Here is a 19,033-nt window from a genome sequence, read left to right as displayed (position 1 = left end):
CTGAGGTGTGGATTTGATGTATGTGGTGTGTTGTGTAATGGTGTTGTTGAGTTGAACTATGTGGTTGTTGAATTATGTGGTGTGGAATGGAAATGTGTGGAGTTGAATTGTGTGGTGTGAAACTGTGTGGCTTTGAGTGAAATTATGCTGATTGGAATTATGTGTAATGATGTGGAATGTATTTATGTGGGTTGTTGTTATGTGGCAAAGAATGGTTTTGTGTGGATTCTATTCATGTGGTATTGAGTAGAATGTAATTAGGTGGAGTTGAATCGCTTTGCATTGAGTGGAATTATGTGTCATGCAATTATGTTCGGTGGTGTTGAATTATGTGTTGTGGAATTGTGTGGTGTTGTGTGTCGCACTAAACATCCATGTATGCTACACAGAATTGAAAGCTCTCAATAAACACATAGAAAAATAGATAAGAATCAATCACTGAGAATTAAAAAATAAAATAAATATCTGGCTGTTCCTTAAAGCCAACATTTCAATTGGCATCAATTGAAAATAATTAATGATCTTTTTATACAGACACTCTTTTGAGCCTCACCTCGTGCAATAAAGCACTGCAATCAATCAATCAATCAAACTGCAGGGGACAGTGGTGAGGGGAAGGTCGGCAGAGCGGAGCTTGCGGGTGGGGTTGTAGAAGCTGAGTCGTCTGTTATGGTACGCTGGGCCGGTGTCGTGGAGGGCTTTGTGTGCGTAGATGAGGAGCTTGAAGGTTATTCTCTTGTTCACGGGGAGCCAGTGTAGGTCTCTCAGGTGAGGGATGATGTGGCTGCGGCGGGGGATGTCGAGGATCAGACGTACCGAGGCATTTTGGATGCGTTGCAGCCATCTTAGGAGGTTGGCCGATGCTCCAGCGTAGAGGGCGTGACCGTAGTCCAACCTGCTGGTGACGTGGGCCTGGGTGACTGTTCTTCGTGTTTCAGTGGGGATCCATTTGAGGATCCTGCATAGCATTCAGAGGGTGTTGAAGCAGGAAGAGAAGAGATGGCTTTATTTTTATTTAGTGTCTCTTTTATAGCGCGCAGCTACCCCAACGGGGTGTCCCGGTGCTCCAGCGGATGAAATAATTCTTACTCCATTGACCGGCTTAGTCATGGTGAGGGTGGAGTTGAGGACGACCCTCAGGTTGTGTGCGTGGTCTGTGGGAGTCGGTGCTTTTCCCAGTGCAGTCGGCCTCCAGGAGTCGTCCCAGGCCGAAGGATTGACCCAAGGATGAGGACCTCCATCTTTTCCGAGTTCAGCTTCAGTCAACTGATCCTCATCCAGTCGGCGACGGCCTTCATTCCTTTGTGGAGGTTGGTTTTGGCGGTGTGAGGGTCTTTGGTGAGGGAGATGATCAGCTGGGTGTCGTCGGCATAGGAGATGATGTTGAGGACGTGTCAACGGGCGACGTGGGCGAGGGGTGCCATGTAGATGTTGAACAGCGTCGGGCTGAGCGACGAGTCCTGGGGTATGCTGCAGATGATCTCAGTGGCACTGGAGTGGAAGGGGGGAGGCGGACGCTCTGGGTTCTGCCGGTGAGGAAGGATGTGGTCCAGTCCAGGGCCTTGCCTTGGATTCCAACGTTGTGTAGGTGTGTGCGTAGGGTGCGGTGGCAGACTGTGTCGAAGGCGGCTGATAGGTCCAGGAAGATGATGGCCGCTGTTTCTCCGTTGTATAGCAGGGTCCTGATGTCATCCGTGGTGGCGATGAGGGCGGTTTTGGTGCTGTGGTTGCTGTGGAAACCAGACTGGGATGGGTCCAGGATTTTGTTGTTTTTGAGGAAGCGGGTCAGCTGTTTGTTGACTATTTTCTCAGGTGACCTTAGCCAGAAATGGGAGCAGGGAGATGGGCCGGAGGTTCTTGAGTTCTTTTGGGTCCGCCTTACTCAAGAGGTCCGCCTCTTAAATTAAGGCGTTGATCTTGGCGTGTTTCCAGCTTTCCGGGAAGGTTGCTGTCTCGAAGGAGATGTTGATGGTCTTGCTGAGATGGGGTGCCATGGATGTGCTGGCTTTGTTGAAGATGTTGGGGGGCATGGGTCTAGCGGTGAGCTGGAGCGGATGGTCTTCATGATATCAATGGAGCCTTGTTATTGACGCTTGTCCAGGAGAGTAGATGGTTGGTGCGTGTGGTGGTGGTGGGGGTGGTGGTAGTCGGAGCAGTCGTGGTGTTGAAGCTGTCATGTATGTCGGTGATCTTGCGGTGGACGAAGGTAGCCAGACAGTCGCATAGGTCTTGTGAAGGTGGGAAGTCGTTGGCGTTGGAGCTGGGGTTGGAGAGGTCCTTCTCAATGTTGAAGAGCTCCTTGCTATTGTATGCGTTTTTGTCTAGGCCGTCCTTGAATGAGGCCCTCTAGGCGGCACTAATGAGTTGGTGATGTCTGCGGGTGGCGTTCTTGTGGGCGGTGTGGCTGTCCGGTGATCGTTCGCGGAGCCATTTCTTCTCCAGTTTTTGGCATGTTCTTTTGGAGGCCTGGAGATCTTTGGTGAACCAGGTGGCTTCCTTGCTGATGTGGCTGTTGGAGGGTGTCTTGAGCGGGGCTAGGGTGTTGGCGCCCATTGTCGATCCATTGTCTGAGGTTGCGGGCGGCGGTGTCGGGGTCGGTGGTGTCGGCGGGTGTGGTCTGGGCGAGGGCGGTGGTGAGCTGGTGATCTGTGACTTTGCTCCAGTATCATCGAGGCAGTAGTTGGTTGCAGTGGTGCTTGGTGGACTTCCTGAAGGTGAAGTGGATGCAGTAGTGGTCGGTCCAGTGGGGTTCGGTGGTGCGGTTGAAAGAGATGTGGGGGCTTTAGGTGAAGATGGGGTCGAGCGTGTGACTGGCGATGTGGGTGGGTGTTGTCACGAGCTGTCTGAGTCCGAGGTTGGCGGGTTTGTCGAGCAGGGAGGTGGAGTTGGTGTTGTTATTGTTCTCGAGATGAAAGTTCAGGTCTCCTAGGAGGATGTAGTCCGTGGAGGCGAGGGCGTGCGTGCTGATGAAGTCTGTGATGGAGTCGCTGAACTGTGGTCGGGGTCCAGGGGGTCTGTAGATGAGGATTCCTCTGAGGGTGGTGTTTGGATTAGTGTGGATCTGGAAGTGCATGTGTTCGGCGGTGCTGAGGGTGTCGTTGGTGTTGGTCGATACTTTTAGGGTGTTCCTGTGTATGATGGCGATTCCTCCTTCATTTCTGTTGATGCGGTCCCTGCTCGTAATCTTGTATCTTTAAAGGATATCGATGGCGATGTCGGGTGTGGAGGCAGGGTTCACCCAGGTCTCTGTCAGGAAGGCGACGGCAGGAGAGGTAGAGTCAAGGAGGTCCCAGAGCTCGACGCAGTGGCGTAACGATAATTTAGGGGGCCCCCCTGCAAGGTACATAGAGGGGCCCCCTCAGGACTCTATCAGGATCTCCCCCGCCAAAGTGCAGTGCTGAGGGGGCCTCCTGGAGCTCGTGGGCCCCCCCGCACTGGGGGGGATGCAGGGGTCTGTGTTACGGCCCTGGCTCGACGGCGTGTTTGAGGGCGGAGCGGGTGTTGAGGAGGATGCATCTGAGGTACTTGAGTTCCTTGGTGGGCGGTGTGGCTGGCCGGATGCTGGAGAAGTTGCAGTTGCTGCAGGTGAAGGGTCCTTGGGTGCGCTTCGGGGTTGCCCGGAAGCAGGTGTGTTCTTGACCGGGGTTGAGTGTGTGGAGGGTGTTAGTGTCGTAGTGCAGACGGGCATCATGGTGGTTCTGGCGCTGGGCACGGTTCAGGCGCGGACTGGCGCAGACGGGCTTGTCTTGGGCATGGGGAGAGACTATCCGCTGAGAGGTGGGAGCGGTGCGGGACGCTGGATGGGAGAGGGAAGAAACGGCGGGAAAGTAGGCAGGATGTGCGGGCCGATAGTCACAGCGAAAACACAGGCAGAATCAAATACAAAATAGCAGAGCAGACTGAAAGGAGATTTGAATAGGAGAAATAAATTAAATTAAAGTGCAACTATCGTGAGCGGGCTGAGGGGAAACTCGAACCCTGATGCAGAGGGTTGTCTGGCAAAAGGCAGGCAGATCGCCGCTCCGCTGTGGGGAGAGTGACGACTCTAGAGCAAGGTCTGTGGTCTCACGTGTGCTCCTCCGCAGCGGGCGACATATGTAGGGGACAGGGGAGGGACTATCGGCTGAGAGGCGGGAGCGGGGCGGGACGCGGGTTGGGAGCGGGAAAAAATGGCAGGAAAGTAGGCAGGGAGTGCGGGCAGATAGTCACAGCAAAAACACAGGCAGAATCAAATAAAAAATAGCAGAGCAGACTGAGAGGAGATTTGAATTGGAGAAATAAATTACATTGATGTGCAACTTGTGCGGGCGGGAGCGGCTGAGGGGAGGCTCGAACCCTGAGGCAGATGGTTGTCTGGCAGAAGGCAAGCAGATTGCCGCAGCGCTGTAGGAAGAGTGACCACTGTGGACCGAGATGACTGTGGTGACATAAACGCCACATTCAACCAAAAGTCATACTCCCGAATGTGGCCAGTTATAGGCCACATCTCACCCAACATTCTTCCAATCATGCATGACAGAGCAGCTATTTACTTGTCAATTCCGAAAGCGCTTCGATTCTTAAAAGAGGTACAAAAGTGCAGTGTAAATAACAATACAATACTGCTTACCATCTAATGTTGACCCATCAATGTGTGTGCCTCTAAGCACTGCCCTTGCTGTTAAATACTTGGCCACCATCTGTGTGTGGTGCCCTCCAAACACAAATTTGTTTATAATAACATTTATTTTTCATCAATGGGGGAAAGGATCACTTGTCCTGCGAAAAACTTAGGTCTGCAGGTTGGTAACTGGGTGTCTCCCAATAAAATGACCCTCATACACGTGTGTTTTTTGGCTTGCTTGCGTTAGCGGTATATAAGGTGTCCCCGCTTATATCACACGTGCGTGCGTAATCATAGGGTCAGTTCATTCGTGTGCACCCTCCACCAGGAGGTTTTACCTTAAGTTTTAAGGCAGTAGTGATCGTGGAAATGGAGTGATCAAGGTGGTGATGAGTGATTTGATAAAAAAGTCTGGACTCTCAGAGCTAGGAAGTTTATTAAATCTGGATTCCAGCTTTTATTAAAAGAAAGTTCGTGCTGCTATGGAATTTGTTTATGAATTCAAGCGCACTTAGGGGTCTAATAAAATGGTCGACATGTTTCAGCTGTGATAGACTATTGGTCAAATAGCTTTCCTCAGGACCAGTGGGTGAAAGTTGTGAATTAAGTGAAAGAATAGGTAAATTATGACCTGATTCTTGAAGTGATGAGAGGTCTCATTGTACCTGTAAAAGAAAGCACACAACAAAAAGGCAAATGGGGAGACAAGGGGGGGGGGGTTAAAGGAAATGGATAAAGTACAAATTTGTACATATTCAAAACCAAATGATTTTGAATTAAGTAACTGTAAAATGGCAATACTTCGCACAGAATCACTCTCATATCAGGCATCAACTCACCCATTCTCATATCAAAAACGGCGTGAGGTGACTGTGCTATACTGTTTTGTGGTGCTCTTAGTTCTTGCCGGTCATTGGTGTATATAAATAGCTCTCATACTGTGATATGGCATGCTTGTGGCTTGGCACTGAGGTGCTACTGATGTGACATTGACAAGGGTTTCTTGGTGCCGTTCGTGATTACGACATCATTATCACGCGGTGTTTGGCGTGTTGGTTATGGCTTGGTAGTCAGGGGTGGGCGTGGGTGGCTATGCTAAATACCGGATTGTGCCTACCTCTTGTTTCAAAGCTATTAGCTTCATCAGGGGAGGGAGGTTTTTGAACTGGACGGTAGCGCTAGAAGGAGGGAAATAATTGTTAGTTGGATGGGTTTTACTTGCGCTTTGCGTCTGGTGAGGAGTCGAGGATTCCGTCTTGTACCTTCTGCAATCGCGTCCTCGCTCGCAGCATGTGCTGTCTCTGCCTCCGTCCACCCGGAAATGGTGGCGGTTGGCGAGGCGGATGTTTTTAAAGGCAGTGATGTAGAAATAGAAGAAATACTCGGTATGGCGATTGTTATTGTGATTACCAAAGGTGTTTTCTAAGTGGGTTTCTTGCCAATTATAAATTGTTATAAATATGGTATGTGTGTTTTTTTTTAAAAGGGGGGAATTTGTAGAAATTATGGTGGCATGTAAGTTAGCAGCCTTGATGGGCTGTCGATTTTTTCAAAGGTCACAAAGTGGTATTGTGTAGCTAGTAGCTGGTTGGTAGACCGGGAATTAAGAGTGGGGTAGTGACCCAAGTTAATGAGCTTGAATTTGACTAAGAGCAAGCCCATCAAGGCTGAACTTAAAGTTCAGGAACGGTGTTGCAATAGGATATGCTTAATGATAATGTAGTTAGAAAGCTCTTACTATTATAAATGTAGATGTCTTCAAGCAGATAATGCAATGGAAGGTGTTCGCCTGATAAATTGTTACATTCATATTTTGCACAAGTTCTGCAAGTTACATCGTGACAAGGGAGCGTGTCCTCCGAATCAGTGAGTGGAGGACCTTTTGAGTAAATTCAAATAAGCTTTATTCGATTTTATCAGAAAATCATAAAAGCGTGCAAGTACAATTTATACAAAAATTTAAAATCAGTTTTCACACAAGCAAGGTTACGAAGAGTAGATAAAACATTTTTCCGAGGATTAAAAATCTGCAGCAGACATTTGGACGAAGGGCCTCATGTTACAGTGATTAGTTGATTTAGACATGTGATACTTAAGTCATCGAGTTTCTGTATTTCATCACTGACATTAAAAAGCGAGAAACAACAAAGATAACATACTCATCTTCTAACAGCAGTAATTTCAAGTATGCAGATTTACATGTTCTTATCCCCCAGCTTTTAAGTAGTGGTAAAAGTAAAAGTTTCCTCGGGCTGGTGTACAGGTTACAGAAGAACATGATATGAATGTTACTTTGTGTTGAATGATCATCGCATGGGCATATTAGGTTCAAAGAGGCCCAATCGTTCTGTTTTGGTAAAGTGACCATGCGAAAAAAGATCCCTAAGCGCAGCCTAGTCAAGAGCATGCGAGGGTAGGGTGCAGTTTCAATCCCGAGGTAAAGTTGCAGACCTTCGGTAGGGGTAATTTGCTGGTAACTCAGGGTAGTGCCTTTAAGTTTCTCTGTGTTACATCTTGCGCTTTCTAGGTGTGTGATTAAAAGTTTTTTGAGGGCCGGCCTAGACAAAGCTTGTAGAATCTCTGGATCATCATAAAATTCAGGGTGTCCAATGTTAGAAAACATCCTCTGGACGTATCGCAGCCATTTGATTTTTGCTGCACCATCCAAAGTCATACAATCTTTAATGAGGTTTCTGTTCAATTGGCACTCCACTGTGGTCCAAATTTTATGCCAAAGCAAGCAAGGTGATAATTTTATAATGTCACTGAGGTATTTAAGGCCGGTCTCGATATGGATCATAAAAGTCGAGGTGGTTTTGTGCACACCTAGTAAGTAACCAATGAAAATGTTCTCACAGGTTTGCAGTGAGGACACATTCTCGAAGCCCCATAGACCTGCTCCATATGTGGCCGTAGCTATGCACTTTGCCCGATAGATCTGTAACATTTCTCTAATGGGTTTACCCCCAATTTTGCCTGCGAAGGTTCGTAGGGCCCCTATAGCACGACTGAAGGCGAGTTTCCTGGCTGACACTGCATGTTTCCACCTTCCTCTCCTGTCAAAAACAATGCCCAAGTAGCAAAAAGTGTCCGTAATCGCAATCTTTTGCTGCTCCAGATATATTGAGCATTGTGGTCTGTTGTTTTTTTTGGGAGCAGGACATGGAAAAAGTTTTAGAAATATTCACCTTCAGGTTTCTTTTACCCATGTAAGATGAAAATTCAGTTACTGCTCTCTGCAAGCCTACCTTTGTCCTAGACATGATTGCCGCGTTATCGGCATATAACAGAATGGGTACAGGCCTACCATTGACAGCTGGGTAATCGCTTGACAAAGTTATTAAGTTCTCAGTGATGGAATTTATGTAAAAAGTAAAGAGCAAGGGCGCAAGTATGCAGCCTTGCCTAACCCCTCTATTTATAGCAAATTTTTGAGAAGATTGCCCCTGGGTCCCGAATCTTACTCTGGCCCCTGCATCTCTATATAGTTCTTTAATAAATGTGAGAATGGTTGAGTCCACCCCGATGTGTTCCAATGTTGACCAGAGCTGCGCGTGGTCCACGCAATCAAATGCGGAGCTAAGGTCAACAAAGGTGACAAATAGGTCCCCTTTTTTGGCCTCAGTGTATTTAGAAACTAGTAGAGACAAGTTTAAACATTGCTCCAGTGTCCCTAGTCCCTTTCGGAACCCATATTGGAGCTCCGAGATGACCTTTTTCTCTGCTTCCCAGTGTTGTATCCTCTTAAGGACGATCCTTCCTGCAATTTTCATAAGTCCGTCCAATAGCGATATTGGACGGTAACAAGCAGGGTCATCCCTATTCCCCTTTTTAAAAATGGGGACTACAATCGCGTCTGACCAGGAGTTAATAAAGCCACATTTGTTACCCATATTTAATACGTTGGTTAACAGGGGAACCCAAAAATCCAGATTTGATTTATAGACATCCACTGGGGTATGATCAGGGCCGGGGGCTTTCCCTGACGGACTTTCCCTAAGGGCATCTTCCACTTCTAGAGTGGTAAATACCAGTTCAATTGGGTAGGGGGGTACTGGAGGGACAGTTAGCGGGTTATCCTCAGTTATGTTATCCGTAGATGAAGTCACCTTATGTTGGTTCGAGGCGTCACCCTGGCTGTTGGTATAAAGATTACCATAATGTTCTATCCAGAGCTCTGCCGTTATTGCTACATCTATGGAATTGTCTCTATCTTTTGAGTTGTATACAGATCTTATGACTTTCCAGAAAAGATTAGTGTCCTTATTCCTAGCGGCTTCCCCCAAGGCTTCCCAGGCCTCCTTCTTCAGAGTCGCCCTTCGCTGTTTTATAGCCTGCTTATAGTGTTGTCTCGCCTGGCGAATTTGAACCCTGTCTTTTGGGATAGCAGATAAGGCTTTCTTTAGGTTTTTCAGGGCAGATGTGCATCTAGAATCAAACCACCCACGTGTGTGCTTCCCATTGTCCTTACAACTCCTAGTTAATGCATCTTTTATGTGTCGCTGGATGTTCGAGAAAGCTGCCATGATGATCTTTGGGTCAATGTCTTCTTCTAAGCAGACAAATATGTCTGTGAAGCAGGACGATAGGAAATTTTGAAAGAAAGTTGTAGGGTTCATTTTCTCCCATTTAATTACATACCCGTTGGTCTTAGTTAGGGTGACCTCATGTGGGTAAAAAACCCTACTGGGTTCCTTTACTTTCCCCTCCATCAACTTTACCCCAAAAGTGATAGGATAATGATCGCTCATGGGGTCGTCCCCGATTTCCCAGAAAGTTATAAAATCGGGATGAGTGGATGATATCAGTGCAAAATCGATTGTGGTTTTACAACCTCTTCCATTATAAGTTGGGGCAAAGGGAACCGGGGGGGAGCATGCCTGGTTGATAAATGTGAGGTCAAAAGTGAATATAACGTTGTTGAGAAGAGACCCCAGATTGGTGTGTGAGAAGTGCAAAGGACCATCCTCCCCGAGGTCTGAAAGGCCGCACAAACCTAACTCAGAAGACGGACAGATGGTACAATTGAAGTCTCCCACCCACAGCACTATATGTTCCCCCGTGCTTTGATCTCTCAGTTTGTGGATATGATGGATCATATTGTTCAAATTCAATTCCACCTCCTTAACTGGCAAATTATTATAGAAATTCACAAGTATCACCTTTTGTGTAGTGCCCCATTTAAGTAAAATAATTTGGAAGTACTGATTGGAATAGAAGTTGTAAACTTTTACATCCCCTACATTCGAGATGTATATGCACAAACCCCCCTTATTGCGACCCTGGGATGATGGGACAGCGGGTGAGTGAAATGTTCGGTAGCCCAAAATATGGGCTTCCTCTACAAGCCAGGTTTCTTGCAAACAAAGGATGCCATGCTTCTGCACGATCTCCAGCCATGGTTCCTGGGTTATCTTACTACCCAGGCCTGCTACATTCCAGGATAGAAGAGAGTGCATAGGGTTTCCATTTTTCTGATAATGATGACCTTGGTTCCCCATTATGTCTTTCGGATGATTTCTGGTGAAGAATTGGCTTGGTAGTTTGGTCTGCCCTGTTCCCATCATGCACTGGGACAGGAACAGACTAATTTGCATATAGCCAGGTTCTGAGCTGGGATGGTGCAGTGAGCTACAAAACGTGATGGATCAAGCCCTGATCTCTTGACTGGGTAGGAGTATTCTGCATCATTCAGAAACTCTGTCCATCACCTTTTCCAAAATTGATTTTATCCACACTAAGTGTGGGAGGGTATACTCAGACGTGAGTCCCTAGCTCATTGCACCATCAGGATTCAAGCAAGCCGGGCCGATGACGGCTGAAATGCCAGAAACCGGTCCCCGGTAGCTTGTCTCCTTTCTGGTGAAGAATTGGCTTGGTAGTTTGGTCTGCCCTGTTCCCATCATGCACTGGGACAGGAACAGACTAATTTGCATATAGCCAGGTTCTGAGCTGGGATGGTGGAGTGAGCTAAAAAACGTGATGGATCAAGCCCTGATCTCTTGACTGGGTAGGAGTATTCTGCATCATTCAGAAACTCTGTCCATCACCTTTTCCAAAATTGATCTTGGGAGTGTGCCATCTCTATCTGTTGTGTGACCTGTGCAGGAAGATATGTATTGTGGAGTAAGTGCACAACCTATGTATAACACAGTTCGTTTCTTTTTGGGTGCTCCGTGGGTGGCGGCCAACGTCCCTGGGCGCCTGATTGACAGATTCACACGTTGTGTCTCTAAAGGAGCATTAGAGACATCCTCTTGGGCACTCCTTTATCTCCTCCCTTGTAGTCAGAGGATTCCACACTTTTTATATTTCATTACTTTGATATTTTATTAGGTATTTTCAATGTCTTATATTGAATTCATTCATTCATTTTGGATTTAGGCGGCTTGCACTGGTCATGTCACGTGACATGACCAGTGCGAGCCGCCTAAATCCAAAATACTAGAGACTATCACCAAGCACGGAGAGAAACTAGGGGACAGAGAGCTCAGCTGGGTTGCTGCTGGGATTGAGACTTCCGTCATGACTTCAAACAAATTAGTTGTAAAGTATTGATTCCCTGATGAAGGGCGTTGTGATACCGCCCGAAATGCATTGGAATACAAAGGAATATATGTCACTGATGTTGAAACAATGAGAATCTAATGAATGAATGAATTCAATATAAGACATTGAAAATACCCAATAAAATATCAAAGTAATGAAATATAAAAAGTGTGGAATCCTCTGACTACAAGGGAGGAGATAAAGGAGTGCCCAAGGGGATGTCTCTAATGCTCCTTTAGAGACACAACGTGTGAACCTGTGCAGGAAGGGCATACTGTTCGGGGCACGTTAAGTCTATCCCCATTAGACTTGGATTTTGAATTGTGGGCAATAATTTTTCGTTTATAACGGTATCCATTGGAGGGTTATGGGCATTAGAAGGGGTTGGGGGAACAGTGGTTCCCAGTCAATCCACCTGGTCCAAACACTCAAACCTGTTCATAGTGGGTGCTCCTTCCCACCAGTTGTTAGTGGGTTGCCAGCCATACCCCTGCCCTTTCCATCTACGGTTATGGGCTATTGACCAAGCCCCAGGTGGCTCAACAGTCTGTTTAGGAGGGTAGAAAAAGGTAAGGGGTCTGGTGACAATAGATTGGTCCGTGTCATATGGATCCCATGTAGTGATAAGTTGGGCTGTGTGGGGGTCTGCAAACGAGACCACAATGCAGTCTCCAGGGATGGATTTATGAGTACGACCCACCCATGGGACTCTCCTGACCATTAGGACCCTGCTCCTGGTGGTATTAGGGAGCTGCCTGTTGACGTTAAGCCAATAAATCACCTTATTCTTTAGGGACCACTGGGTCTCCACAGAATGAGGGTCAAGTGGTGGTACCCCGGCCAAGATGACCACATAGGGCCCGGCGTCGGGAGGGAGATCGATGTAGCCCCCACGAAAGTTCTGGTGACCTTGGTGTTGATTAGTTATGCGCTGAGGAGGGGGGCTGGTGGTCTTGTTCGGCTTGTGAGCTGCCTTAGGGGTAGTTTTGGGAAGGGTCTGATTTTTGGAGCCTTTTATCTCTGATTTTGAGGGTTTTGATATGAGGGGAACGGGAACATTTGAAATTGTCCGAGGTTTGGGAGTTGGAGTAGGTTTTAGTAGGGGTGGGGGCAGAACCGGGGGCAGTATTAGAGGAGCAGAGGAAACAGTGTTAGGTTCTGGAGCCGTTTGGATACCATCATCGCCGTCCTGGGGGACACCCTCAGCAATACGGGGATAAGTAGCTTCCAGTTGTTTTAGACTAAGAGTGGCCAGGGATACTAAGGTCTTATCCATCTCGAGAAGATGATTCTCAATACGTGAAAGTCTGAGTTCCAGAGGTGACAATAGTTGTTTTAAAGTAACCCAAACTGTCTTGAAAAGTCTTCATCGTCACCCGCCTTATCTCTATCTCTATCCCTCCCTGACTCGCTTTGCCCTCCCCCTTTTGGTTTCTCGCCACAGACAGGGAGGGGCTCTGGGGTAGGGGCAGGGACGATGTTAGAGTTGCTTTGTTCTCTATCCCCCCCTATTAGCTGGTTATCCAAAGTTGGGATTTGTGTGGGCTCCCCTATGGTGGGTAATGTTCGTCTGTGGTTGAAAAACTGCTGCCTTGCAATTTTTGCTTTTTTGCGGGCATAGGCAGATCTTGCGTTATTTTTCTTTTTTAGGGTTGGGCCATCTCTATTTTTATTTTTTACTATAGAGGGAGGGGGGTCAGGACTGTCCGGCAAAATGATGGTAGTTCCAGGTCCAGTGGAGACAAATCCCTCAGGAGATTTAGAGGGCATAGTAGTTAAAGTGGATATGGGCTCTAGTGGGAGGGAAGAAGAAGGGGGAGCATGGTGGATATCGGCATGAATTATCAGTGGGGGGGGCGTGAAGCGTGTTGCGGAGATGCAGCAGACGCAATTCTCCCTAGGGAAGATTTTTTGGAATTTGCAAAGGTTTGAGAAAGCCTACGTGCAGCATCTAGCTCAATTGAAACCCTCTTCTGCATTTTAGTAATTTCGGCGTCAATTGCCAGATTCGTTTTCACAAGGAATTCATCCAATGTCCCGCTGGGCTTGCTCAACCCCATTGCAGTTTTGCTGCGACTGCCCCGTGTACTCATAATGTGTGACAGTTACAGTTCCAGTAATGTACTCACTGATATCGATGTGCAGGCCAAACGACACAAACCAAGGGGGGGTGGTCCAGGCCAGTCCTCTTTGTCCTCGAACGGCCTCAAACGGTCCCGCCCTTGTCCCGGGCATCTCCCGGCGCCCTCCCGCGCAGCGGGGATATTGCTTCTCTTTTGTAGCTGTGTGATTGGTAACTGAGGGGGTGGGGCCGGCAGGGAGAGCAGCCCAGGTGGAGATGGGCGCGCGGGGACTCCTGGTCCTTGGAGTCCGCCGCTCCAAGCTCGCAGCCCTGCCGGTCGATTACAAGCAGCAACCCCCTCGCAGTGATGTAACGGCCGCTGCTGACCGCGAAGCGGGACCCGCGGAGCGGGTCCGGCGAGGCGTGGCGGCAGCAGCAGGCTCTATGGACTCCCTCAGTGAGCTTTTGATCCGCTGGTCCGTGTGCTGTAAGTGGTGACAGGTTGCCAAGAACAATCCCTTTTGAGTAGTAAACAGGTACTGATGAGGTGCAACCAATGCACAGACAGTTTTATCAAGTTTAAAAATGATGAAATAATGAAGTAATACTATTACAAAGTGTGTTGCATTATGTCGCATAATCTTCCTTTTCTTGCCGCATAATTTACTCAACCCTGCCACATAATTTGGCCCTCACCTGTCGCATAATTCCAGTTGCCCTAGGTATTGTATAGTATGGCCTATCATTGTATAATCAGCCACGGCCCGTGGAGGGAGTTTCGGTGGGGCGGAGAGGCGGGCTGTGGAGGGGCAGGGTGGACGGTGCTAAAAACTAGAGTATGGATAATTGAAGGTAAGTAAACAATTTAATAAATAAAACGAATTTCGTAGCACGAAATTTGTTTTATTTCTTAAATTGTTTACTTACCTTCAATTATCCATACTCCAGTTTTTAGCACCCCCCCGCCCGCCTCTCCGCCCCACCGAAACTCCCTCCACAGTCGTACCCAGTGGCACAACTGGGTACGACGCCACAACACCCGGGGGAAGGCCCTGGCATTATGCACGTAATTCTTAGCTTATGGGGTGGATCAATTGCAAAATGTTGGAACTGATATTTGTGACTTTCTTCCTTGGTCAAAAATTTGACATCTTCCTCTTTCTCCTGTTTCACTTTTGGTGTTTTCTCTCTCTTGTTCTGTAACAAAGTCTGATTAGGAAAATATGTATTTGACCCTGAAAATGTGTGCCAGTTGGCTGCACCTGCAGCTACCAGCTCAAATTAAGCACTGTACTAAGCCAAATATGTTCATACCTGTACATAAGGGCAGCCGTACCCATTAATATTTTACAACAACTCATTGGGTACACTAAAACTGTACCTTCAGGCAACAGTGGGTCAGGAGCATTTTTTTTCTGGACTTGCAATAAGCTGAAGCCTGGAAACAGTGTCAAATCTATAAAAAAATATGTTATACTATCAGGCTTGTCCAGTACATTTAAACTGCACATTGTATCACTTTTCCCCCCTCATATAATGGCTATAAGGTTAGCTCTGGCCCCATTTCTGGAAATGTTTGTCCTGCCCCATTGCTGGGAGAATGGCTGGTTTTTAGGTAGTGAGACCGGTGCAGCCACCCCTGGCACTGATTTTGGGGGCGGAGGGGGGAGGGCTGTGTATAAAAATAACTTTTTGTTTAAAAGCATATGAACTTCCTTCCTTGTGTATCCAGCAGATTTCAAGCAAAACTGACAATGTCAAGATAACTCTGGTGATAAATGATCCTACTGGTGAGAGATCGGAATTTTGTCTAGTGGCAGTTTTGGCTCATAGTAAAGTAGCGTGTAGGGTTAATGTGCCTGCTGCAAAGAACTCACACCATGCAGAGCGCAGAACTGAGTTCGAGTGAACTATGTAAAATTAAATGTACCTCCGAGAGAGGCCATAGAGAGATGAGGTGCACTGTTGGAGAGTGGTAGAGAGGGAATTCAGGTAGAAGGAGGTCCCCCTCACTTCCTTCCCCCCACACACACACGAAGTTCGGGTCTAGTTGCGCCCCTGACTCAACATCGCCAGTGGGTAGAGGAGCAAAGAAGATACATGAAAACTCGAGGTGTCAATGCATCCGAATCTAGAACCCAGAGCGCGCAGCAAAAGTTTCCACGATTCAAGACGGCGAAAACGTTAGATTGCCGGTAAACAGTTTGTTTCCCAGCGAGTTTTTGTGAAACTTCTTTTCGGCTTCACTATTAGGGGTTTATGGATAAAATTGTACATCTTTTTGTTTGAGTTATACTGAGTGGCAGAAAAATCAACAAAGTTCATTTTATTTCCTCACACACACCTGTACATTTGTGCCATCATTTTCTCCAGCTGCAGGGAGGGTGACAGAAATATCAACAAAGTTCCTTTCATTTCTTACCACATCTGTACATTTGTGTCATCGGGCACTGCTAAAATCTACAATAAGTAAAAAAATTTAAAAAAAGTTGAGAACTTACATTTGAATTGCTGACGACCAAGAAAGCCAGCAGTAGGTGGCACGCGCTGAAAGCGCCTGGAGCTCGCATCCCTCTGCACGCGCGCGCGATTATTCAGGTATCTGGAGAACTGTGACCAGCTCCCTGCTCAGACTGCCGCTCGCTTCTGCGTTGTTTGAGCTAGAGTTCAGCTTTTTCTTTCTGGTTGCAGCCCGGAGAAAAGTCCCCTAAGACCTCTCCTGGATTCCCCAACAGCTCCGAGTGTTTCCATATTGTTCTTTTTTATTGCGCAATTTTCATTTCTAGAGTCCCAGAGCCCCACAATCGGGCGAGGAGGGGCTCGGCTGTTCCCTCAGGGCGCGTGGCTCGCGCAGCCTCCCTGGAACCTTTCTCAAAATATATAGAGAGTGATGGGAGTGACCGACTGGGTCCTGGGAGATCCCGACTCCGTAGGACCGTCTCCAACCAGTTCAGAAGACAAAATGGCTTTACGAAAGCGCTGGTGGGCTGTGCTCAGCTGTACGGTGCACGTGCACCCATTACCGAAGAGGGCAAACATGAATACGGCTTCAAGCAGCTGTGCCGACAGCAGCAATTAAAAGCCATATCCGGGGCTGGTCCGTAATACAGACATGGTTTTAGCACGGGACGAAAATGAGAAAAAAATGGGACTGGGAACATGTGCTGAACATATATAACGTAAGCTACTGACCCGAAGTCATTTTATTTGTCTTGTTAACAAAGAAAAAAGAAATCCACGTTCACAAACTGTTAAGACTACGGCAAGCTGGCTTTGTAAGTGGGATGAAAAAACTGGGGATGGGGTGGGGGGTCTCTGCAAGGGGCGTGGGCAATGTAATTAAAGGCGTGGCTTAAAACACCTATATTAAAAATCTGTGTTTAGCAGGGCACAGGTCCTAAAAAAAGAAGTGGGGGGACTAACCTGGTTAATCAGTATGCAAGTGATGCAAGTTGCATCATAGCGCGCGACATCACGCCGTGTGACATCGCGGCGAGTGAGGCGCGTGACATCACAGGAAGTGGCATCACAAGAAGTGATATCAGATCTTAAGCCCTCACATATATATTTAGCAGGTCTTTCATGAGTAAATTTGGACACATTTTGAGTATACTTGCAAACCCGCCTGATTTAGGCAGAAGATTCACACTTTTGTACTCTACACATAAAACAATGTTGCCTTTTGTCAGCGTAAATCTTCCACTAGCCATGGTGCTTTAAAAGAAAAAATAGTGTTATTTAAATTATTACATCGCCTCCTCAGGGGTAGTAAGCACTATGTAAATGCTATTTATTTTCTGGGAAATACTAACACATCTGACATTCTTACAGTGCAGGCATATTTCATAAACAGGGACTGAACAAAGTGAAAAGCTGCTTCTCCTAAGTATGTGTTAAGTGCTAACAAGGTGTGAGCCTTTGTTTCCCCTCCACTTCATTTGCATCAGGTGTCAGTCGCCCAGCTAGGAGGCTCCAACAAAAGGACGCCTGATGACCTCTCAGATTCTGCCTTTGTTATGGGCCCAGCAGGAGTCCCATCCGTCCCGCCTGCATGTTGTTGCAGATCGAAAGCAGACAACAATGTGCAGGCAGTGCTGAAAGTGTCCCGGTGTTTTCAAATTACATCAGGACGAGTTCAGCAGCTTTATCAGTGGGGCCCAACTTTTTGGCAGGGTGGACGGCGTCCACCCAGTGAAATAAGTGGATGAACGCCGTCCACCCACGTGTACCCCCGACTCGTGCCCTGGTGCTTAGCACAGTGTGCCGCAGGACTTGTATTTTGCTGATCCTGTCATTGCATCCAGATATTCGATACAACAAGTAACATCATACTTGCAAGTCAGGACTATTGGCTGTGTCAATGGGTCTTAGTTGCATAAGATAAATAAGCAGCAACAGTGGCTTGTATATAATACTAGCAGCCCGTCCCGACGTTGTTCCGGTATGAATTGCTGCCGGCCAGTAGTATTGTTTTGTAGGATTTCGTTTTGATAGCATTTCTTATCTGTGACAGGCCTGTGAAACGCTCCGATTCACAGTGCACTGCTGATGCACTTAAGAGTGCGCGTTCAGTAGTGTGCGAACTCGAGTTTCCTTACTATATTTTTCCTTGAAATATTTTGTAGCACGAACTCGACAACATGACATGAAAATAATTTACATTATAGAAGCACACATTCATTTGTGGTAGGCTGTGGGAGACAAAGCGATTTGCCTGGAATCATAGGATGTTGAGCTGATGCCGAGATTCGAACGTAGCTCCCCAGCTCTAAAGTTCGCAATTCTAGAACTTGTGGCGGGCGGTGTGTCTAAAAGTGTATGTCGGTGCTGGCCATCAATGAGAGAGACCTGTGCATTTTTCAAATGGCCGGTGAAAAGATATGAGTATGTTGCTGGAGATGAGGGCCGCCGTGCCACCAATGTACTTACCGGGGGAGGGTAAACACCCATTATCTCGCAACTTTCTTTCTGCATACCATCACTCCGCATACTTTCATTACGAAAGTACCATCACTCCGCAATGCCATTATAACGCATGGCATTACATTTTATATGCTTTTACCACTCATACATTCACAACCTAAATTCGTTGTAAATGCATGAATGGTAAAAGCATGTTTTTTTTTAATGTTTGGATAAGGTAAGTATGGGTATAGGGGTATATGTTTTGGGGTACTGAGGTATATGTTTTGGGGTGTTTGGGTATTTTAAGGGTTCAGATATAGTTTTGGGTTATGGGGTACAGGGGTAGTTTTAGGGTTCAGGGATATGTATGGGTTTTGTGGTACAGGGGTTTTTTTTAGGGTTCAGGGCTAGGTTTGGGTTTTGGGGTATAGGGGTATTTTTAGGGTTCAGGGGTAGGTTTGGGTTTTGGGGTACAGGGGTATTTTAAGGGTTCAGGGCTAGGTTTGGGTTTTGTGGTACAGGGGTATTTTAGGGTTCAGGGGTAGGTTTTGGTTTTCGGGTACAGTGTTATTTTTAGGGTTCAGGGCTAGGTTTGGGTTTTGGGGTACACGGGTATTTTAGGGTTCAGGGGTAGGTTTGGGTTTTGGGGTACAGGGGTATTTTAAGGGTTCGGGGCTAGGTTTGGGTTTTTGGGTACAGGGGGATTTTATGGTCCAGGGATAGGTTTGGGTTTTGGGGTACAGGGGTATTTTTAGGGTTCAGGGGTAGGTTTGGGTTTTGAGGTACAGGGGTATTTATAGGGTTCAGGGCTAGGTTTGGGTTTTGGGGTACAGAGGTATTTTTAGGGTTTAGGGATAGGTTTGGTTTTTGGGGTATAGGGTATATTTATAGGGTTAAGATGGGTTAGTGTTTAA

General features: G+C 47.1%; 1 protein-coding gene across 1 annotated transcript in view; it reads right to left on the bottom strand.

Annotated features, from left to right (window-relative positions):
• The window catches only part of SCTR (secretin receptor), a 497,060-nt gene extending 480,816 nt beyond the window's left edge, over positions 1 to 16,244 (bottom strand). The window contains exon 1 of the mRNA XM_086957334.1: positions 15,716 to 16,244. Coding sequence (XP_086813460.1) covers positions 15,716 to 15,784 — 69 coding nt within the window. The 5' untranslated portion in view covers positions 15,785 to 16,244. The remainder of the gene's footprint in view (positions 1 to 15,715) is intronic.
• Between the last annotated feature and the right edge of the window lie 2,789 nt (positions 16,245 to 19,033).

The sequence above is a fragment of the Lissotriton vulgaris genome, chromosome 2_1, assembly GCF_964263255.1.
Source record: "Lissotriton vulgaris chromosome 2_1, aLisVul1.2, whole genome shotgun sequence".
Lineage (NCBI taxonomy): Eukaryota > Metazoa > Chordata > Amphibia > Caudata > Salamandridae > Lissotriton > Lissotriton vulgaris.
The sequence above is the reverse complement of the archived record's forward strand: the minus strand, read 5'-3'. Positions and strand labels throughout refer to the sequence as shown.